The following is a 23,584-nucleotide window of genomic DNA, read 5'->3' on the forward strand; positions in this document are numbered from 1 at the left end:
TCACCCCTGGTGGCTCAGTGAATCAAGCAGCCTCATGTAGTCCTGGATCTCGGCCTCCAGCCGGCTCTTGACGTCCAACAGGGCCTGATGGTCTGCAGCTTGCTGAGCAGCAGCCTGAAGGACCGAGTCCAGGTCCAGACAGAGATGGTCTGCAGTCTCCTGCAGGACCGTCAGCTGCACCATGAAGTTCTCAGTCTGCTGTCGACCTGAAGCCTCCAACACGGCAGTCTGCAGAAGACAGGACACAGGAAAAGTTACAAATAACAACTTTTATGATAGCTACATTATTCGAAACCCGAAAGTTCAGTCCTTGTTGTTGTACCTTCTAAAATAAAAAGTCTTGCTGCAGAGAGTTAAACTGAAACCTGTGAACCGCTGTGGACTCACAGCTCAGGTTTGGCCTCACCTCTCTCTGTAAATGTTTCAGATCTTCTGTCAGGTTTGTTGAAGTCCTCCTCAGATGCTCCAGCTCAGCCACCTCTGATGATGCAGCCAGGTCAAAGGTCACATCTGGAGCCTGCAGTATGGGCACCTGAAGAGAACACACCTGCTCACATGCAGATCACACTATTTCTGCCTCATGTAAGGAGGCCGATCGAGAAGAGTGAGGCGCACCTCGGTCCAGGATTCAGCAGCACTGATCTGTCTCAGCACGTCCAACTGCTGGATCAGATCTGACGACTCGGCAGTCTGCATCGCCACAGCAACGCCGCCCGACACCTGGTTCAGCAAAGCCTGCTCATCCTGACAGGTGGACGCCACAGAGGGCATCAGTGTGTGTGTCTCTGTGTGTTACCTGTGTGTGTCGTCTGCGTGTGTTACCTGTAGGTGGCGCTCCTGCAGCTCCTGCAGCTCCTGCCTCTGCTCCCTCAGCACCTCCTGGAGCTCCGGCAGCTTGTGGAACTTCAGCACCTCGTGCAGGTACCGCAGGTCACCGAGATCCGCCTCCACTCGGCCACGCTGCTCACGCTCCTGCTCGCACCTGCTCACACAGCAGAGCGTCACGGCACATGTGCGCCTGATCGGGGGTGGGCGGGGCTTAGGCTGCGTGTGGGTCTACCTGCTGTTCAGGTCGAAGATGGCGAGTTCGCAGGCGAGTAACTGAAGGTTCAACAGACCCCGAGCTGTGAGACAGTCCCCGATCTGCACGAGAGGGGCGGGGTTACACTGAGGAGTGTGGCCTCTACCAACATAAACTTTTCAGTGTAGAGATTCAATGAAGGTTCAGAGAGAACATGTTGTTGATGCCAGTGATCCATCTGATCACAACTGACAGGATGTTCTCTCCACCCAGATTACAGGCTTCTCTGGTCAAACTGGATTTTGTCATGAAATTTGGTTTGGTTTGGTTTGGTTTATTTGTTTCTTTCGTTTAAAACAACATAAAGACAAAAAACAAAAAAGATGAAAATACATCAATGTCATCAGTCTAGACACCAAACAAACGAAAGAAAAGGAGCAGAAAGAAGAACAATCTTATTATATCTGCCCCTTTACATACAGTATTTGAACAAATGCAAATTAACAATACTCAAAAACTCATATTCATTAAATCAAAAGATTTTTTCACCCGCAACAACTTAGTTTTCATTTTCATATTTTTCCAGTGTGGAATTTTTTATATGTTTCTTAAATGTCATAATTGTTTTACACTCTTTGATTTCCTGTTTCAGAGCATTCCATAAGTTCACTCCTTTTACCACAGTGTTTCTTTCTTTGATTTTGGTTCTGAATCTGGGTTTTTTGAACACATCTATTCCTTTAAGATTGTATATACTGGTTCTTATTTCGAATATATTCTGAAGGTTTACAGGCAATAAATTCCACTTTGCCTTATACATTATTTTTAGGATGCTTAAATCAACAATATCGGGAAATTTCAAAACTTTCAGTTTAATAAATAATGGGTTAGATGGCTATCGATAGTGATTATTTGTTATTATCCTTATAGCCCTTTTTTGTAGAATGACAATTGCCTGTAAATAAGTTTTACATGTCGTTCCCCACACTTCAACACAATACATGAGATAAGGTAAAATCATAGTGTTATACAATGTTAACAAAGCACAACTATTCAGAAAAAACTTGACTCTATGTAACACAGAAATGGCTTTCCCAATTTTCCCTTTGGTGTAATTAATGTGAGATTTCCACTTTAGATCGTCGTCAATCATCACTCCTAAGAACTTTGTTTCTGTTACACGATGAATTTCAACTCCATCTATTTCGAGTTTTACTTTCACTTTTTCCTTTTTATTATTAAACAACATAAAATTTGTTTTTTTGGCATTTAGGATTAATCCTTTTAAATCAAACCAGTGTTTTATTACTTTCAATTCTTCATTCACTACTTTTGTGACTTCTTGTATGCTTTTACTTGAATGAAATAATGTGGTATCATCTGTGAATAGAATTTTCCCAAGGTTGGACACTTTAGCGAAATCATTCATATACAAAATGAATAACTTTGGCCCAAGTATCGAACCTTGGGGCACACCACATTTAATTTGCCATAGTGCAGATTTAGTGTCATTTATATTGGTTTCTGTTTTCCAAATAACTTGATTTATTTAGAAGTTTAGTGCTGAGTCAGTTTGGAATTTTGAGGCTCCTCCAGCACTGCTCCCTACTGGCTGAGACACTAACGGCTTCTAACTGGCACCAGTGACACACAGATGCAACAGCGTCCGTTTACAAGATGGCAGTGCGACTTCGGACTCAATGAAAACAGAACTTTCTGAAAACAACTCCCGAGGTGGAACTTTTCAACAAAGCTCCATCTCATGGTAAACAGGAAGGAAATGCCCTGCCTGGTGGCCCAACATGCTCACTACGTTGTTTTCAGAATTTCTGCCATTTTCATGAAAATGGGAATTTTCCTTTAATAGTTGCAGTGTGAACACAAATCTTTTCTGAAATAAAAACACAAAAACGGTGTGCTTTCAACTGAAATGTTGCGTAAACAGGGCTTGTTTGTGTGTCTTTGCACTGTCTGAATAAAAAATACGGCCCTCTGCAGTGACAGCTTTTATGGTTGAATCATTTAAATTTGTAGCAGAGTTCCATGTATAAATATAAAGATTTAGATTTAAAAACTGCAGAGTTAGGGTTAGGATTAGTAACCCTAACTCTAACTCTGCAGTTTTTTGGTGATGATTTACGAATTTGAACGTCTGGGTCTCTCTGAACCAGAATCCCTGGACATGTCCATGATCTGAATCTAGTTCTGGACCTGGACCAGAGTCACCTGTTGATGTTTGAGCTTCGGACTGTTTCAGGTACCTGCCGGTTTCAGTTGCACAGAATACTGTATCTGTCATGTGTTTGTGACTTATCTGTAACATATTTGTCATGTATTTGAAATGTATTTTGGATTTTTTTCCCCACATATTTGTGATGAATGTTTCTTGTATATTTGTAATGCATTTTGTGTGCGAACAGTGTTTTGGTGCTGCCTCCAGCCGAGCCCTTCGGATGAGTCACTCTGATTCAGGATTTGAATCCAACTCAACTGTAATTAAAGAGACAAACATACGAGTTTGTTGGTTCAAGGAGGAGGATTTCCGTTTGTTTGTTATTAATGTTGTCAAAGTAAATTGTTTAATTCTTTTGAAACTGGCGCAGCCTGTTTGACCTTTAAAGGTCGCAGAGTCTCTGAGGATCAAACTGTGTTCTCAGCAAGAGAAAAACAAACCACAAGCTCGCTAATGGTTAGTTAGTTAGTAGCAGTGTTTCCTGCAGTCTCTTTTAGACTATTCAAAGATCATCCCATCCCACTTCTAACTCCATTCTACATAAAAAACACTTTTTTCATAAACAACAAAAAAATAGAAACAGGCATTTGCTTGTATTGAATTCGAATTTGATTGATTGTCAGTGTGACTCTTGGTTGTTTTTCTTGTTTTTTTGCAATATTTCGGAATAAAAAAACAAATTCGGATTACTGGTTTCCCAGTTGGAACTTCGGTTTTGTTAACACGGTGTACTACAATCAATGGATCTACTAAAATAAAGTCAAACAAGCTAAGGCAAAAAATAAAAACAGCATGAAATAAAAGAAATGTGCTTGAATTCAAACAAAGTGCAGAGTGAAGCAGACAACTGTTGCCATGGCGGCAGCAGCAACACAGCGCTCTGATTGGCTGTTTCTGACCTGCTCCTGCAGGAAGGAGGCGCTCCTCAGAAGTCCATCCAGCTCCTTCATCTCTGTGGGGGACCTTCTCTTCAGCTCCTCCTGAATCTCACGCTCCAACCTCCGATTGGTCGCCTCCAGAAGCTCCACCTTCATCCAACCAATGACAGCCAGGCGGTTCAGCCAATGAGACTTAAGTTTTAATGAGGTCATAACACACAGACGATAATGTTATCATAACCTAAGACAAAATTAACCATGGAGTTCCACAGGGTTCTGTGTTAGGACCCTTTACTTTTCACACTTTACATGGTTCCTGTAAGGAAGATTATTCTTGTTGCGTCCTTCCATTGCTATGTAGATGATTCTTGAGGAAAGACATCTGGGAATTTTTACTCTAATAATATAGGAGTAGAAAGCACAGCAGAGGGTAAAACAAATCACAGAATTCATTTCCTTTGCTGTGTTCCCGGTATTTCTGTGGCTTAAACATGCCTCAAAACAGTTGTTGCTTTGTTAACCGTAGCCTAAAGTGGTGCAGCGCTGGCAGTCTCTATGCGCTCTTGTTTGTTTCACCCTTTGGAAAGATGGTCGTCAAGGAAGTGACGTCACGCCGTCCTGGAGAACTCACCAATCCATCAAGCTATTAAACTGGATGATACTGGTTAACTTGGCAAACTAGAAGATTGTCTTAAATAACCTGGAATTTTCTGTTCCTGAACTCAAATAAAACAGAAGTTATTACATTTGACTTTTGGAGCAAAAGTGCTGGCAGAAATGAGAAGGAGAGATGACGTTACTTCAATAGCAGCTTCTCTTCAAAGGCTTACGAAATCCCTCTTTTCACCGATAAACCTCTTAGCAACCAGGTTCCATCACATCTCACAGAGCTGTTCGTCCCATTTTATCCTGCAGGTTCCAAGGTTTTCAAAAAGTAGAACATGAGACAGAGCTTCCAGCTATCAGGCTCCTCTCATGAGGAACCAGGTCCCAGTTCCAGTTAGGAAGGCCGACAGTCTCTACTATCGAGCTCAGGATGAAGAGTTTTCTGTTTAATAAAGGTTACAGTTTGGGCTGGTTTGGGCCGCTCTGGACCGTTTTCACTCTTTAACACTCTCTCTCTCTCGCTCTCTCACACACAGTCACCTGGACTAATTCAGCTCTTTGTTTTTGATACATGTAAATAAGGGTGCAGAGGGTTCGGCGGCGCTCCCTGTCAGATCTCACATGTTCTCATTCATCTCAAAGCCATGATCATTCATGTGTTGATCATGTGTGCTGATCGTGCATGTCAGAAGATGTTTGTCTGCTGAACCGTCTGTCCTCGTCGCTTTGTGTGGTTCACTGGGCTCTTTGTCTGACTTCAGGGATTAAAGCTCTGTCACAGTGGTTTTAAGGTGCGGTTAAGAGATGCTTCGTTGTGTTCACATCACCTGCATTGTGGTTGTATTAAGTCAGGCATTTAAACAGTTTTTGTGTTTTGTCCTTTTGTCATATGTGGTGGCAGAGAACCTGAAGATCCAGATGAAATAAAAAGACGTTCTTTAAGTATTTGTACAGTATTGATATCAGCATCAAGAAATTTGATATTGTGTGAACCCCTTGCCTGATAATAGCGAGTGATGTTTGGTTCTGGATGCAGTTTTCCTGGCTGTGGGTGATCTCTGACCATTTTTACAGGATTAGACTCTTTACTTGTTAAGTTGTTCTTCACAAAGGCTGAACTCAGTAAATGCAACATGGTTTACGTGACATCCTCTATGTATTAAATGCAAGGCACTGAAATTATGAGGAATTGTCTAAAACAGCAGATGACTCAGAGGAACTGTGAGCAGCAGGAAACATTGTTCTTAAACTTTAAGATCTATTGGAGGAAGTTTTTCAGGCTTCCTCCTCCTGGACGTCCTACCTGCTGCAGATAAGAAGCCAGCCTCAGGTTCAGCTGCTGCATGGTCTGTTTCTCTGAGGACGGACTCCAGCTCCCGCTGACCGTGCAGCCTCCTGCAGGAGCAGCGGGAGCCGTGCTGTAATGCACCGTGGTGGCGGCTCCACGCTGCAGCTGGTAACCCAGAGCGGCCCGGGGTGACCGGTGAGCACGGAGAAGCCGCCAGGGACTCATTCTGCAGGCCGACCTCACATGTGCACAGAGGAAACACTTCTTCACTGCTTCTTCTTCCTCTTACTTCCTGTCTCTTCTTGTATCTCCTCACTCCTTCCTCCTTCTTCTTGTTCCTTCGGGCATCTCCTTCTCTCTGCTTCCTCCTGCTTCCTGCTGCTTCCTGCAGCCCCTCTGGATGCTTGGGCTCCTGCAGCCGAGACTGCGGCCTCCTCTCCGAGCCTCGGAGCCTCACCTCTCCTCTCTCAGGTGTGCCACACTGGGTTGGGTCTGATGATGACCTTTGAATATAAGAGATTTCGAAACAGGTCTCGGCAGGACGGCGTCCCGGCGTGTACGCCGCAATTAATCCTGAAGGCACTCATGTTCGCACTCGTTCTGCAGGTGTTCAGGATTACAGCGAGCCATCACCCGAGGCCCACACGCTGTCGAGCAGCCAGAGTCGTGAAACAGGAAGCGCGTGGGAAGGAACATCTGTAAAGGTCAGCAGATTATCTGCATGTCACTCTGCGGTTACACCTCTTACACACCTTTTACACACATTTCACACGGTTTGCACATGTGCTCCACTGGCGTTGCGCATGGGCTGCAGTGACGTGTGTTGCACGGTTGTGTGCATGCATCACAGAGATTTTGCACATTTTATAACCGGTTTGCACATCTTTTCAAAAGTTTTGCATGTCTTAACTGATATTGCACCAGTTTTAAAACAGCTTTGCACATTTTTAACACAGTTTGCATAAGCTATATGGTTTTGGCGTCGCTACACAGCGACATTGGTGGATGACACTGTAGAACCGAAGAAATTAGCTTCAAATGTTGTCAAATATATCTCATGTTAGTGCGGTTGTTGATCATTGCATCCACTAGGGTGTGGAGCGCATTGTTGGCTTCATGAGGGACAGACAACCCCAGAGTCAGTACTGGCTCCAGGAAGGTTTCACATCGTGAAATATGAATAAACACTGAACGTATTTTTATTATCATGGCACACCACAGTACTATTCAAAATGATTAATCACTCTTGGCTCAGAAGGGATTCAAAGAAATGTACAAGTAAAATTGGGAACATTAGCTAAAACGACAAAAAAGGGGAAAAAAATTATAAAACAACTTGAAAAACCAGAAATCTGTGGCATTTCTAAAAGAAGATTAAATGTGGCTTTGGAAAGTATAAAAACTGCGTGAAAAAAGTAGTTAAAACAGCTAATATTTTCAAAATTGTTAACAAAAATGCTTAAAAAGAGGAGCAAAACTGTTAAAATAAGGTTAAATATAATAAAATGTTCATCACTCTGAACTGTAGTTAAAACTTCATAATGGTATCTCAAGATATAGGCTTTGTTTGTGCATGTAAACTAAATATGAAACTCCATAAGCCTCATTTTATAGGATAATAATAATAATAATAATAATAATAATAATAATAATAATAATAATAATAATAATAATAATAATAGTACATTAAATTTCCAAGTGTCTTTTAAGACACTCAAGGTCGCTGTACAAAGATGAAACAACAGATAAATAAAGTTAACTTCAGTTAGTTGGTTAAATGTGCTTTACTTCTGGGGGCTGCTGGGGATGTGGGACAACTTTTATTCATCCGAGTATCTATGAAAAAAATAAAAAACAACTGAAATAAGTACTCAAGTCCCTAGTAGTGTTTCCAATTTAATCTTGAGTGATGGATGGTTTGTTTTCAGCTTTGCTCGTGAAGCTTCTGCAGCTTGTTTGAAACGCGCAGGCGTCCACACACACTCACACACACCTTCACCTGCAGGCTGCAGCCAGCGGCTCCTCCGTTCACCTGGCGTGTGTTCGGCCTTTGATGTGCTGCAGGAGAACCAGTTGTCCAGCAGGTGTCGCTGCAGGACCGCCGAGTGTCCTGCAGGGTAAATAAAGCGCTGCAGCTCTTTTATCTCACGCGAAGCAGAAGCGGCAGCCAATCGCGGCGCGGCGTGGCGCGGAGCTCGGAGCAGAGATGTCTGCCGCTGGATGCTGACGGAGCCTCCCGCGGACTCCTGAGGACTCCCTGCGGGCTCCCGCGGGTTCCCGAGCCTCGCAGAGCCCCGGTGTCCCTCCCCGGCCCGGCCCGATGGAGAACCCCAGAGACCTGGTGAGTCCGCCGGCTTCACAGCGCCCGCTGACAGGGAGTCCGAGCCAAACTCCGAAGGGAAATCCGCGGATTTAACCTTCAATTGCTCTCTGACACAAAACGCGATTAATTGAAGCAACAACCAAAGTTTTTCCTGTATCGGACACATGAAGGTTGTCCATCGGCATGCATGTCTTACTTTCTATCTCTCATAAATGAGGTAAAAACTCTATAAATGTCTTCGTTTTGTCTGCTGTCCCCAAAATCTCTGAACGGTACTCCACTGACAAACAAGCGACTTTACACTCAACAGCCTGTTTATAAAGACACACATTATAAAGGACACTGTTATAAAGTATCTATTGCAGTTTGTGATATAACGTTTCAATCGGTGCGTAAACATTCTGATGATCGGGTTTTAATGAAGAGAAAATGCATTTTGTTATTGTATTTCTGTTGTTCCTCTGCATTCGCTGTAAATCGCGGGTATTTATCGGGATAATTAAACGAGGTTTCATTGTTCTTGCTCCGTTATTACGCACCCTGGAGCGTGTTTTTAATGTCAGCCGGGTTCCGCGGTGCTTCCAGCTGAGTGACAGGCAGCAGAAGGCGGTGTACCGCCGGCTTCACCCGGCTGTCGGGACCCGGAGTGACCTGAAGTCACCGGAGTGCTGGAGGTCATCTGCAGCACGCTGCAGTCCGACGGTCCCTGAACGCATCGCGTGCCAGCCAATGAAGACAGAGACAAGTGGTGTCACACCTGGCCGTGTTCTGGTCTCAGACCGGGTTCAGCATTGGTTTTCAGACCTGGATCCACACGTGGGTTCAAGATATGATTCCACACTTTGACCTTTGACCCTCAGGTTGAGCGTCCATCCAGGAAGAGGCGGGACTCGTTCGGGATGATGGACAGTGTGGAGGAGGAGCGCAGCAGCTGCAGCAGTGACTCCAGCGGGGGCAGCGGGGGGTCCAGCCCCGAGGACAGCGAGGACGACGAGTCGGGGGGAGGAGAAGGAGGAGACGGGCTGACGGCGCTCACCCCCTCCTCTTCCTCCTCTTCCTCCTCCTCGCTGACACTCGTCAAAACCAACGGGCAGCTGTACACCTACCCTGACGGGAAGGCCGGCATGGGTCAGTCTGACGGGAACGCCGTGGCGTCCTCCGCTCGCCGCCCACCGTGTGTGATGGTGCGTCTGTATCTGTGTCCTCTCAGCCACCTGCGAGATGTGTGGGATGGTGGGCGTCCGTGACGCCTTCTACAGCAAGACGAAGCGTTTCTGCAGCGTCTCCTGCTCCAGGAGTTACTCCTCCAACTCCAAGAAGGCCAGCATCCTGGCCCGGCTGCAGGTAGGTAGCACCAGGTGTGTCGGGGGGGAGCTGGTGAAGAGGCGTCCTCCTCTTCCTCCTCTGACTTCTTCGTTGGTGCTTTGCAGGGGAAACCTCCCACCAAGAAGGCCAAAGTGCTGCAGAGGCAGCCTCAGGTGACCAAAGTGTCCTACGGCCAGTCGGGCCAGCAGGGCTCCATCAGGAGGAGCGGTGAGTCCGTCAGTATGAGGGTTTGAGGGTTTTCCTGTCCATAAAGTTATGGTTACCTGGTCCCTGAAAAGGGGGCGGAGCCTCATTTCAGTGGCCTCTTCAGTAACGCTGTCTGCGATTGGCTGCAGCTCCCGCGGATGTGTTCGACTGGGGCCGTTACCTTGGAGACGGAGAGGTGGCGGGAGCGCCGGTCAGCTGCTTCAAACACGTGGGTAGACGATACACAACGTACACCGAAAACACACACATTCATGCATACACTGACTTTTTTCCAAGTAGGAGCATCTCAAAGAACTGAATCATGGCTTTGACTTTGGGGGGGGGGGGGAAAGCTAATTTCTCATTTTTTCCACGTTGTGTTGTGTTTTGTTTCCATTGCGAGGTCTGAATGAGTTTTGACGGGTTTTGGTCCGTAGGTCCCGATGGGGAAGTCGTGGAGCGACATCAGCGAAGGCGTCAGAGTCGAAGTCCCGAACACTGACAGTGGTCTGTCTATGAAGGTTTACTGGATCGCTGGGATCATCAAACTGGCTGGTATACACACACACACACACACACACACACACACACACACACACACACACACACACACACACACACTCACAGGCTGGGACAGACCAGACACGGGTGTGTTTGTGTGGCAGGTTTCAAAGCCCTGATGAGGTACGAGGGCTTCGACTCCGACCCCACCAGAGACTTCTGGCTGAACCTGTGCGTCCCCGACATTCATCCTGTGGGCTGGTGTGCAGCTGGTGGGAAACCCCTGGTCCCCCCGCAGAGTAAGGGACACTTCGCATCGGACCGGGAACAGACAGCCGTTGACAGGTTACCATGGTGACCGTGTGTATGTGTCTGTGTATGTGTGTGTTCAGCCATCCTGCACAGGTTCACCAACTGGAAGAATTTCCTCATCAAAAGGCTGACTGGCACCAAAACTCTGCCCCCAGACTTCAACTATAAGGTACACACACACACACACACACACACACACACATGCGCACAGATCTTTTAAAGTGTGTGTTTGTTTAACTATGTGCAGCAGTTTAGAGAAAATCCAGGATCAATGCAGACTAAAAAGTCAGTGAATGTTCAGGATGTCCTACACTCAGCATGGCACCTGAATGCACCCTGTGCATCCCGACACACACACACACACACACACACACACACACACACACACACACACACACACACACACACACACACACACACACACAGGCTCATGCTTTGACCCCCCCAGGTGCAGGAGAGCATGCAGTTCCCCTTCAAGAAGCAGATGAGGGTGGAGGTGGTGGATAAGACTCACCTGTGTCGGACCCGAGTGGCTCTGGTAGAAGAGGTGTGTGTGTGTGTCTGTGTGTGTTTAGGTGTGTAAATGTGTGTCTCACTCTGTTGTGTGTGTGTGTGTGTCCTCGCAGGTGATTGGCGGTCGTCTGAGGCTGGTGTACGAGGAGTGTGACGACGGCTCGGATGATTTCTGGTGTCACATGTACAGTCCGCTGATCCACAGCGTCGGCTGGTCGCGCTCCATCGGACACCGGTTCAAACGCTCCGGTGGGTCCTCGCTCTCCCCCGCACCATCACGCTGTCACCTGACCAGGGTCAGCTCACTGTGTGTGTGTGTGTGTGTGTGTGTGTGTGTGTGTGTGTGTGTGTGTGTGTGTGTGTGTGTCTTCAGATGTGTCAAAGAAGATGGACGGCGGTCACATGGACGCTCCTGGACAGCTGTTTGCTCAGGTGAGGCTCCTCTGACCTCTGACCTCTGTGATGTGGAGTTCTCTACAGCAGTTCTGGCTGTGGCCACAGGGGGCAGTGTCGCCCAGACTCTGTACTCAGATGGTGCGTTCAGGAGTAAGATGTAGGTGGGAAAGTTCCCTCAACCATCTCCATCTGGAAAATAGAAAGCAGGGAAGTGGGAGAACTCCAGGAAAGTCACCTAACAGGGCCTCTGTCTGACCTCCGGGGGTAGCTTCGGTCTGACCTTTGACCTCGGTGTTTGTGCTCAGGTGAAGGAGGTGGATCAGAGCGGGCGCTGGTTTGAAGACGGGATGAAGCTGGAGGCCATCGACCCTCTGAACCTGTCGGCCATCTGCGTGGCCACCGTGAGGAAGGTGAGAATGCCGCTGCAGCGTGCAGGGGGTGGCGGCGGCGGAAGTGGCGGCGGCGGCGTCTCGGTGTCGGTTAACGGCTGTCGCTGCTCTCCTTCAGGTTCTGGCCGACGGTTATCTGATGATCGGCATCGACGGGTCGGAGGCCGCCGACGGCTCCGACTGGTTCTGCTACCACTCCACCTCCCCCTCCATCTTCCCCGCCGGCTTCTGTGAGATCAACAACATCGAGCTGACGCCCCCCAGAGGTCAGGTCATGTGAGCGCGTGTTGTGTGAATTGAAACGCGGCTTTTGAACGCACCGTTTAAAAGTTTTCTCCCCCCTCAGGTTACAAAAGTCTTCCGTTCCGCTGGTTTGAGTATTTGAAGGAGAGTCAGTCTGTAGCTGCTCCAGTGGGCCTCTTCAACAAGGTGACACACACACACACACACACACACACACACACACACACACACACACGATGGCGATGTGGCCTGCCAGTGTTCAGTTAGCGTAGCGTGCTAGCGTTAATGACTCCTCCGTCCTCAGGACGTCCCGGACCACGGCTTCCGTCCCGGGATGAAACTGGAGGCGGTGGACCTCATGGAGCCCCGCCTCGTCTGCGTTGCCACGGTGACGCGCATCGTCCACCGGTTGCTACGGATACACTTCGACGGCTGGGAGGACGAGTACGACCAGTGGGTGGACTGTGAGTCGCCCGACCTTTACCCGGTGGGCTGGTGTCAGCTGACTGGGTACCAGCTGCAGCCGCCAGCAGTCAACACAGGTACACACACACACACACACACACACACACACACACACACACAGCTGTAAACACGCTGAGAGGTGTGTGTGTGTGTGTTTCAGGTTGCAGAGACGTCCACTCAGCAGCAGCCAAACAGAGGAAAAAGTCCCAGCAGTACAAAGGACAGAAGAAAAGTCAGTGTGTCCCTTTAAGATGACATCATCGCCCATCGGGGCGTCTGATTGGCTGATGTGAATCGTGATCTTCGACTGTTGTTGTCCCATCAGAGAGGAAGCTGCCCGTTGCTAAGCGACCGGTCAGTCTGTCCGGCGCCGTGGTAACCGGCGTCCCACGGAGCCTGTCGGGAGACGAGAACGAGACTCTGCCCGATTACCCATCACCCCCTGCTCCCAACATGGCCGCCCAGCCGGCGTCTGTGGACCCGGACAGCAGCCCGCACAGCGAGGAGGGGACAGGTGAGCAAACAAACAACAAAACTGCACAAATAATCAACAAAAGCAAACAGTAAAGAATGACGCCATGTTGTTTCGTCGCAGGTCTTCATGTCGCGCCGGCGAGCGGCGCCGTGACCGACGTGTCGACTCTGAGGAACCAGAGCGCAGCGCTGAGCGGCTCCGAACGTCAGTGAACGCCTCACCAGCCAGATCCAGACTGATCTACCTGAGCCGCAGTGAAAGCGCCCCCTGCAGGCCGGGATGGAAACCACGCCCGGCTCATGCAGTGTGTGTGTGTGTGTGTGTGTGTGTGTGTGTGTGTGTGTGTGTGTGTGTGTGTGTGTGTGTGTGTGTGTGTGGATGATGCTGACAGCAGGGGGCGCCGTCACATTCTGTGTGAACCGTCCCTCACAAACCTCTCCGAGGGCCCGAAATCTGAAACACACCCGAGGCAGATTCTACAGAATTTATTCAAAAGTGTTTATTTAAAGCAGACAGTTTTATCAGACGGACGTTTTACTCACATGTTTTATTTATGAGAGCGGCGGCACATCCGAATGTCACAGACTCTTTCGGGTAAAGTCGAGAAACGACTAAAAAAACAAAGAATGAAGCAAAAAAAAAAAAAATTTTAAAGCATAAAATCACATTTCAGTTTATTAACAAAGAAAAAAAAACACATGAACTTTTTTATCTGAAATGTGGATGTTGTCAGTTTTAAACTCGTGATGCTGTTTTTAAAAAGGTTTGTTGTTGTTTGTCGTCTTTTTATATGTGACTCTTTGTATCGTGGTGCCGTCTGTGGACGATAAACAGATCTGAAAAGCGTTTCTATGGAGGATTTGGACAAACTGTGAAGCAGTGTTTGTGTTTTGTACTCAGGGGAAGTGGAAGCAGCTTCCTGTTGGTTTGTGTCGTGTGTCTGTTTGTGGTTTTTACGTGTCGAACGGACAGAAAAAGGTGTTCGGGGGGGGGGGGACGTTTGGAGCTTTGATGGATTTACTGCATGTGTTTTTGGCCGTCGGGGGACATGAACCTGGTTCGATCCTAACGAAGCACTTACTGCGACGTGCAATTTTCTGGCAGCATGATTGTAAAGACGTTTAAATGTTAAAGAAATCTACTCACTTCACAGTTTTATGCAATAAAATATTCGAAAAAAAAGGTTCTTTGAATCTATTTCATGTAAAATTTTAAACCTTATTTTAATGTGTTCATTTAAAAAAAAAATTCTGCCACTAAGTGGCGTAACTTCAGCTGATTTTAATGAGTGAATCTGTCTAATTAGACCAGTAGATCAGAGAATGAATTCAGATTTTAGATTTCTGTCATCAGTCACAACATATTCTGTAAATCTAAATTTGTATTTCTTGATCCGGGACAACGTGTGAACCTGGATGTTGACAGACGCCGACTTTACTGACAGTTTGGCTCTCAGCGTTAAAAAGCTGTGAGATCAGCTGAGCCGTCATAAACGTCAGAAGTGAGCTGGACGTGGTTCAGGTCTGTTTCTGTCCCCCGGAGGGGGGCGGGGGCTGTAACAGGACCTGGTCCTGGTTCTGGGCCTGAGCCTGATGTGTTCGCCTGCTGGAACCTCTGGACCAGGCCCAGGGTCAGGCGGCGTTTCAGGTGGGGATCAGCTGAGATGGTCTAAAAGCAGCTTGCATACATGAGATCCAGCTAAATGACCCAGTTACGTGACCTACAGGACTTACAGTCACTAACTTAACACCTGACTTTAGACCATGGGAGGAGACACACGTGGAGAATATGCAAACTCCACCCAGAGCCGTCTGGCCCATCATCACCGCTCTGCTGAGCCACATGTCCACCCAGCAGCTCTGTGAGAGTCCTGTTCCTCTCTGTCCAGAAGGTCCAGCCTGAGGACCGACCCGATCAGAGCCTGTCAGGCCTCCAGGACGTCCTGGTCCACAGCAGAACTACCGTCACAAACAGAGTCCTCCAACAAGGACAGTCACCGGAGGTCCCTCCTTCCTGTGGACGTCAAAGTCTTCTGCATCAATACTCTTCATTTCACTGCCACGCCTTCCATATTTACAGAATGTGTGATTTTACATTCTACATTATTATTTCCTTCCTGGAATAATTCTGTATTCTATTATATCAACCGAGATTTCTTTTATTTAACTTCTTTTTTTTTATCTCATTACTCTCAACATGTTCAACACCAATAAATCTATGTGCCAACGTGATTTCTCAAGAATAAAATGAAATAAGTGTACTATATCCACTCAGCAAGGAACCAGAGAAATATGAAAGGAGCCCTCGACTTTGTGGTATTTATGTGTTTGGAGAGAAACCCACTAAAAAAAGGAGAAAGAGGAGAATATGGACATGATCATGTCTCAGAAACTTGATAATTTAACTTGAAAAACAATTTTGCATATTTAGTTGGAAGGAAGTACTAGTGTGGTATTGATTAGTGTTTCATTTCTTACTGCTTTCTATTGGAAAGCTGATGTAGCTCGTAGCAGCAGTCACGATCAGGACAAGCGTCTAAAACTGTCAGAATGTTATGACAGGTTGTTTTCTGTGGTCCCTCGTCCATGACAACAGCCGTTAGTAAACCTGCTTCCTGGTGCGTCCTGTGCGTCCTGGTTCAAAGTACCGTAACTCCCAGGTTCCTCACAGTGTTACTGGAGGTTGAAGTAACACGACCCGGTGTTTCTCTCTCTGATGTTTTGGGTCAAATATTATGTTTTCTATTTTATCTGAGCTCAGAAGCAGCAAATTACAACTTATCCAGGTTTTTATGTCTTTAAGAGAAGTTTGTATCTTGACAAACTGATCAGAATTATCCGGTTTCATAGATAAATAGATTTGTGTATCATCTGCATAACGATGGATGTGAAGTGTTTCCTAATGATATTCTCTTCAGGAAACACGCACAATGTGAAGGAATGTGGAAGTGATCTGTCAGGAGGATCTCTGTCATAATCATCTGAATGAACTCTGACCTTCACTGACAGAACGAAGTAAAAACTGATGGGCAGACTGTTGAATAGCATTTCTGCCATGCTGCTAATGATCCGGCTGCAAACAGTGTGAGGAACTGACAGCAACAGCATGAGGTTACCATGACAACACTTTATTGATCAGTGCGACATGTTGTGGGTTTATTGATGAAGACGAAGTCAGAGGTTCGACTGCAGGGGCGGAACCGAGGGTTGTGGGGGGGGAGTGGGTGGGGCTCCAGCTGGATGTGGTGTTCTGATTGGTTGCTTTACTCGTACAGGAAGGGCTGGAAGACGGGGGTCCAGTTAACGAACTCCTCGGCCTTGAACCACAGGTCGACCTCGGTCTTGGCGTTCTCCAGGGTGTCGCTGCCGTGGATGATGTTCCTGAGGGGGGCGGGGCATACCAAGGAGGATTCCAGTTAATGGGTGACAAAGTACCAAGAGGCGACAGCGCTGCACTGAGCTGATCGCTGCTGTTCATTAGGTATGAGGTGCAGAACAGAGCTGTTAGCTGGTGCTAGCTTGTCCTTCACGGTCAGCTCACCTGCCGATGTTGATGCACAGGTCTCCACGGATGCTGCCGGGCTGGGATGCAGCGGGGTCGGTCTCACCCAGCATCGTCCTGACCAGCTTCACGACGTTCTGACCTTCCCAAACCTGAAACACAGTGCCCACTGTTAGCTGAACGCTCCAATCAGAGGCCGTGTCATCCAACATGATGCAGTCTTTCATCCAGGAACACATCCAACTGTCCAACCAGCAACAAGTAGAAAACAGTCCTGCAACAGACCATCTGAGCCGTCTGGGGTCTCAAGATCACACAGTGAGAAACCAGCCAGAAACCAGGTTCACAACCAGTTCTAAGTCTAGAATCTAGTCCAAACTAAAATCCAGTTTGATTCTCATCCAGAAACAGCTAGAAAACAGGCAGACAACCAGTTCTAAAGTAGTCTTCAGGAATCTGACACTACTGTCTAAATAAGATTAAAGATTTAATCCAGGATAGTCTTGAAAGCAAATGAGTCTAAAACAAATCAACTTATTGTCAAAGTTGTAAACCAGTGTGAACGAATTAAAGCTGATCAGAAACCAGGGAAAACATGTCAGTATTGAACTCATATTGAGAGACAGAGAGGGACGGGTGCGTTACCATGGCGAAGATGGGCCCAGAGGACATGTATTTGCAGAGACCAGCGTAGAAGGGCATGTCCTTCAGGTCCTGGTAGTGCTTCTTCATTTGGTCCTCAGAGGCCTGAAACACATGAAGACCGATTCATTCATCTACCAAAATCAGCTTCTGCTGAAAGATTCTGATTCTTCTATCGGACACTAAGAACCCTTGATCACTTGGCAATGAATAATTGATCTGATTACAAATCTCCCAATAATTCTTTTAATCGAGCAACATTGCTGAAAAAGGAAACCATCAGGGGATCTGCTGGCTCCGCCCACACCGGTTCATTGGCCACTTCACAGCATTAAATTCCCCCCCGATCAGCTGTAGGCCCCGCCCCTGCTAGCGGCAGGAAGTACAGCCAAATTGTGGGCGGAGCTGAGTTCGACTGGTTCTTTCTCTCTGCGGTGAAGGCGTGGTCATCGGTCGTCATGGTTACCTGGATGAACTTGGCAGCAACCAGTTTGAAGCCTCTCTGCTCGAATCGCCTGATGATCTCGCCACTGAGACCACGCTGCACGCCATCGGGCTTCACGGCTACGAAAGTACGCTCCATGTCTTACGAAGAGGCTGCGGCGCAAAACAAACAAACAATAAAGAGTTAAACAAAGGTACCGTCTTTCTCCGTCTCCTGCACCATGTGGCCTGTTGTGGCCTCTGATTGGCTGTTGAAGACGTGCCCCATGGCCGAAAATTCTGGATCTGGTCTCCGGTTTCTGCTGCTCGGAGGAACTTCTCCAACTGTACTTGGACAGCTGCTCGCAGGACACAAAGCTCCGGCTGCTCGGAGGCTAATTTTACAGCTGACAGCTGTCGGCTCACACATGGCCGATCCGCCATGCTCTGCACTGCTAACGCCCCCAAAGATACCCCCAAACTGGAAAAGACTGGAGACACTGCACCGGGATCGGCTTCACTAACACCAAAAAGAAGCTCCTCAGTGACTCTGAGGCAGGTTAGAAACTGATTTGTGTCTAAAATGAGGAGGTGCAGGAGGCAGAGCGAAGGAGATGTAGCATCATCAGGCTAGTTAACGTCAACATTCTTAAACAGTTAAGGAGCTGTTACTCTGTCAGACCACCGTCAATTTATTCAGCTAATTAACAGTTTAGGATGTTTAGTTCAGACCTTTGAGGCCAACTTCAAACCACATTTCAGACGATCACATTAAATAATCAGTTTTAGATTTCGGATGTTTCTCACTGTGTTCATTTTCCGAAACTGTTTTCATTAGTTTGATTTATTTATTTCTCCAAGAAAGCTACAAGTAGATTTTAAGTTTACTGAAAGTTTCCGGTTTGTGAAATTAAAGATAAGAATATATGTTATTTGCAGCAGTTAGGTTATGCTTGGTTTGTTACTTTTTGTTTGACGTGTTTATTAGAAAGTCGGTTTTAAAAGTTGAAATTATAAGAACAGAAGAAAGAAGCAACATTAATGCACACAGCGTGTAGCTCAAAACTGACTGGTGTGAAGTCAGTAAGAAACCTCTGACACACTCTGTTGTCTGATTTCAGTGTGTGTGTCTGTTTGTGTGTATGAGTGTGAGTGTGTGTGAGAGAGCGAGAAAGAGAGCGATATCTACCTTGGTTCGGAGGAGAACGTGTGAAGTTGATGTGCCGGCGGCTGGGAAGCGATCACCGAGGCCGAACAGCCAGAGAGGAGCTCTATTTAAAGGCTGAACTGAGGGGGAGGATCCCTGTGCACGTGTGTGTGTGTGTGTGTGTGTGTGTGTGTGTGTGTGTGTGTGTGTGTGTGTGTGTGTGTGTGTGTGTGTGTGTGTGTGTGTGTGTGTGTGTCTGTCCGAATCTGTCGGTTGCTGACAGATCTGAGGAGCCAAGTTAGTTTTAGACCACGTTCCTGAAGAAGTGTCCTTGGACAGTGAAGCTTATCTCAGTGGAAAGACAAAAGACTTAAACCTGAGACGACATTTAGAATGTAAAAAAACAGAGTCTTAATATATACAATCTGCATTTAGTTCAAACACCTGACAGTCTCATTGTCTGTGAACACTTCTGTAAACCATCGTCTAAGAATACTTTAAAAAACCAATGTCTGTGAGCACTGCAAGAAAGCCACTGTCAGAGCAGACCTTTCAATACCATCCATCGTCTATGGACACTTTATGAATCTATCATCAGTGAACACTTGTTTGCAAACAATTAAAAAAAAAAAACCATCACCTCTGCACACTTGTGAAAACCACTGTCTGTGAACACTTTATAAAACCATTGTCCCTGAACACCCTGGGAAGACTGTGAAGATGCGAGCAGGTCTCTGAGACATCACATGTCAAAACTAAACAAAACTAACTGTTTCCACACTGACCAATCCTATTTCTAGGCTGGGGATGTGCCCTGGTGACCTGACGGGGGTCAAAGGTCATGGTTAGGGACCTACAATGGTGACAAATCACCTGTGGGATTCAAACCTGTGAACTCAAGGTGCCAAGTCCACTGCTCTGATCCCCAGGCCACCACGGTGCCCATGTCTCTGAATACTACACTACCCATGAGCCCCTGCTCTCTGTTGCCATGGAGACAGTCAGCTGTGTGTTGGATGAAATGCAGATCCATATGGCTGAAGGGACAGTGTGTGATAACATGATTACGCTTCTGTTACAAACGTGTCAGCAGGTTAAACTTAGACTGAACTCAGTGACTGCTGCACACATCTCCTGCTGTTTCACCGAGTCATCCCTCACTGAGTAAGCATTAATAGAATTCACTCAGTCATCATCTATTGAATCAGAATTCATTTTATCATTCCTTCAATTCATTTCAAATTCTGTTCTATTTCTATTGTGCCAAATCAACACAGCCATCTAAAGACACTTTCACAGAGTAAAACCCGGCAAATATACATGAAGAGGTAAAGGCAGCGATGGAAAGGAAACCTGCAGAGCCAGTGGGGGGAACCAGAGTCTGAGCTGCAGACGTCCTGCAGAACCAGACATGGAGGGTGCATTTTTGTGCAGAACCAGACTCAGAGCTGCAGATTGCTGCAGAACCAGACTCAGAAGTGCTTACATTCTGCAGAACCAAACTCAGATCTGCAGATTTTTGCAGAACCATGCAAACTCAGAACTGCAAACCTCCTGCAGAACCAGACCCAGTGGTGGAGACTTTCTGCAGAGCCAGACATGAATGGTGGAGATTTTCTGCAGAACCAGACTCAGAACTGCAGACTTCCTGCAGAACCAGACATGGAGTGTGCAGATTTTGTGCAGAACCGCACTCAGAGTTTCAGACTTTCTCCAGAACCAGACATGGAGGGTGCAGGTTTTGTGCAGAACCAGTGTCAGAGCTGCAGATTGCTGCAGAACCAGACATGGATTGTGCAGACTTTGTGTGTGTGTGTGTGTGTGTGAGAGAGAGAGAGAGAGAGAGAGAGAGAGAGAGAGAGAGAGAGAGAGAGAGAGAGAGAGAGAGAGAGAGAGTTCGCATAATGTTTTCCACATGCAGCTCAGTGCAGTAAAGCACCAGGTGTCCTAACTCAGCTTCAACTGTAAGCTTTACTCAATAGAAAGGTCTTCATCCTAACATTGGAAGCAGAGACCGTGTTGGCCTCCATAACTGAGACATGACAGGAGCCTGATAGCTGAAAGCTCTGCCTCCTTTTCTACTGATGGGAAACATAGGAACAGCCAATAAGCAGCACTCTGGGAACCAAGTGTCCTGCTGGGTAATGTAGAACTAACAGCTCTTCAAGATATGATGGAGTCTGGTTGTTCGGAGGAGATGGATTTTTAGAAAGATTTTGTGAACGGTGAAGAGAAGCCAATACTGGGGTGATGTGATCTCTGTCAGTTCTCTCACTGCTGCATTTTGAAACAAATGAAGACTCCTCAAACAGTTGTTGGACACTGATAATTTCATCAGTATCATCTGGTTCCATAGATAAACAAAAGTGTGTATCATCCGCAAAACAATGGATGTGAATGGCGTGTTTCCTCGTAATGTTCCCTACAGGAAGCATGCACAATGTGAAAAGTCCTAAGACAGAATCCTGTGGAACTCCATGTTTAACTTTAGTCTGATCTGAAGGAACATAAAGGAGGTGGAGAAAGTTCAGTGTAGTAAGTGAAGTTTATCGTATCAAATGCAGCACTGAGCTCTGCTGCAGAGGCCTCTCCTGTCTGCTCCTCTCATGGTGGAGAACATGCTCGTGTTGTGGTTCCAGGTTCTCGCTCTGGGCTGCAGGTGTGTGTTGGGCTGATGGCATCGCGATGGTGGACCTGCTGACCCGAGGTCACCGGTGGTTCTGCTATGACTGGATCCCTGAGAGCAGCAGGTCTGCGGTGTGTTTAGGGGCCTGCTGTGTTTTCCATCACTGTCAGAGGAACTGGTGTGATATACTTATATCGGAGCAGCTGTTAATTTAAGATATGAAACCCCACCAAAAGCTGCAGCTGAGACTTCCACCCTCCCCGAGATTGACCCTAAATATAAACCTTCTCCGTATGAGGGATGGAAACAGTGCTCCCACGGGAGGAGGGGGGGCGCCGCCCCACACCTCAGTCCTTGGGGGAGATACCAGGACCCTATCAGCCAAAGTCACTGGAAACACACCCCCAATCGCACAATCTCACACATCAACAGGTGTAGAGCTGCTGATCCCCAACTGTGAGACGGCTGCTGGAGCAGAGCCTGAAAATACACAAAGCTGTTTTAATTTACACAATAACCACACAAACCCACACCAGTTAACAAAACAACCTGCATAAACCTGCACCAGTTTACACAAAACTACACAAACCTGCACCAGTTTACACAAAACCTGCACAAACCTGCACGGGTTTACAAAAACAACATAAATCTGCACTAATAACTTCTCCAGTGGAGTATACTGTTATTGTGTTATTTTATAGCTACATTTTTCTGTTGCTTCAAACGATACATTGTTGCACTCCAGCGTTGTGTCGCAAAATAATGACTTCAGTACAGCGAGATAAAGTTACATTGTTACTGTGTTTCAATCACACACACACACAGTTGTGTAGATGTTGTTCAGAGGTTTATTAGTGTTGGGTTTGTGCAATCGGATGGAGCAGAGGCCTGCAGACACACACGCACATGCACACGCACACGCACACACACACACACTTTCGGGATGGATATGAAGCAGAAACACAGAATTAAGTTTTGGATTTAAAGAAATCAGCATGAAACTGTTTCGACAATTTAAAAACAAAGAAAACTTTCAGGACTTTCAGAAAGCTCTCAACTTTTTGAATTTTTAACAAAGCTCCAATTCATTTTTTGACATAATCTCAGATTTTCTGTTGAATTTTTTAACCTGGTAAAAATTTGAATTTCGTGTCACAGTTGGAATTTGTCAGATTCAACTCAATAAGACACTTTTATTATTTGTATTCTTTTTTTCCCTCCTGTGTTTCTGCCACTTGTAATCTGGCACCACCTCAGGAGGCCCCGCCCCCTCCAGACCTCTGCTCCAGTCAGATCGTCAGCTTACAGAAAATTAGGAAACAACCACATCTGTACAAAATAAACAAAAAGCAAACTAGTTTGAGCTTCCAAACGAAAATACAAACACCAAACTGAAGAGATTCAACTGTACAATTCCTCCATCGCCTCCTTCTCCGCCTCCCACACACATAGAAACCACCGACCAGAGGTTCCTCCTGCACTCCCAGTACTTGTACATAAAATAGAGTCTCCGTTAGTATTTATTTATGTACACAATTGCACTATTTACACACAGTGGGCCCAGAACTGTGGATCCATCAGGACCAGAACCCGATGCTCAGGCCAGAATCCGGTCAGGGGATCAGTCTGACGCCACACGGTCCTGACGGATCCAGAGTCCGTCTCCTGGTGGTCTGAAGAATTCCTGGTACCCAGCAGAGCCGCGATCATCTCCGCCTGGACCGGACCTCCCAGTTCAGAGCCAGAATCCTCCAGAACCAACATGTCCCACTCTGAAGGTTTGAGACGTTCAACCTTTTTCCTTCTATCGGAGTCGGACTCTGAACTGAAGAAGGCCTTGCCAAAATGGACAAGATGGAAATGAAGTGTCCGTCCAAATCATGAAACTCAGATTTCAAGAGCCAAGAGAAAACAAATCTTCAATCTGTTCAAACTCAAATTCAAAGGAAGGTGTGACGACCCGTTAATGTGAATGGCTCCAGCTGTGTGTGTGAGGACTGGACGGACCTGAGCTGCGACTGAATGCCGTGGAAGCAGCTGAAAACCGTCAGACCACCGGAGCTGAGCTCAGAGAACTTTTCAGTTTCACA

General features: G+C 46.8%; 3 protein-coding genes across 3 annotated transcripts; 1 reads left to right on the top strand and 2 right to left on the bottom strand.

The window, feature by feature from the left end:
• On the bottom strand, positions 1–4,288 carry LOC115386901 (keratin, type I cytoskeletal 16-like). Its single transcript, XM_030089357.1, has 6 exons — positions 4,154–4,288; positions 1,061–1,143; positions 823–982; positions 616–744; positions 407–532; positions 1–228 (listed from the first exon to the last, which is right to left on the bottom strand). The coding sequence occupies exons 1-6, from the start codon at positions 4,286–4,288 to the stop codon at positions 1–3; spliced, it is 861 nt and encodes a 286-aa protein (XP_029945217.1).
• Positions 4,289–8,188: 3,900 nt separating this feature from the next.
• Positions 8,189–14,338, top strand: LOC115386580 (MBT domain-containing protein 1-like). The gene is made up of 18 exons (XM_030088962.1): positions 8,189–8,367; positions 9,210–9,477; positions 9,560–9,693; positions 9,780–9,882; positions 10,011–10,090; positions 10,299–10,416; positions 10,527–10,661; positions 10,755–10,843; positions 11,123–11,221; positions 11,301–11,436; positions 11,561–11,619; positions 11,889–11,993; positions 12,091–12,238; positions 12,319–12,401; positions 12,520–12,757; positions 12,841–12,912; positions 13,006–13,194; positions 13,276–14,338. Exons 1-18 carry the CDS (start codon positions 8,347–8,349, stop codon positions 13,365–13,367), a joined length of 2,169 nt encoding a protein of 722 aa, XP_029944822.1. The 5' UTR covers positions 8,189–8,346; the 3' UTR covers positions 13,368–14,338.
• Positions 14,339–16,267: 1,929 nt separating this feature from the next.
• Positions 16,268–19,029, bottom strand: LOC115386625 (nucleoside diphosphate kinase A 2-like). Its single transcript, XM_030089028.1, has 5 exons — positions 18,911–19,029; positions 17,765–17,895; positions 17,302–17,403; positions 16,696–16,808; positions 16,268–16,535 (listed from the first exon to the last, which is right to left on the bottom strand). Exons 2-5 carry the CDS (start codon positions 17,879–17,881, stop codon positions 16,418–16,420), a joined length of 450 nt encoding a protein of 149 aa, XP_029944888.1. The 5' UTR covers positions 17,882–17,895; positions 18,911–19,029; the 3' UTR covers positions 16,268–16,417.
• Between the last annotated feature and the right edge of the window lie 4,555 nt (positions 19,030–23,584).

Source organism: Salarias fasciatus, chromosome 4 (genome assembly GCF_902148845.1).
Source record: "Salarias fasciatus chromosome 4, fSalaFa1.1, whole genome shotgun sequence".
NCBI lineage: Eukaryota > Metazoa > Chordata > Actinopteri > Blenniiformes > Blenniidae > Salarias > Salarias fasciatus.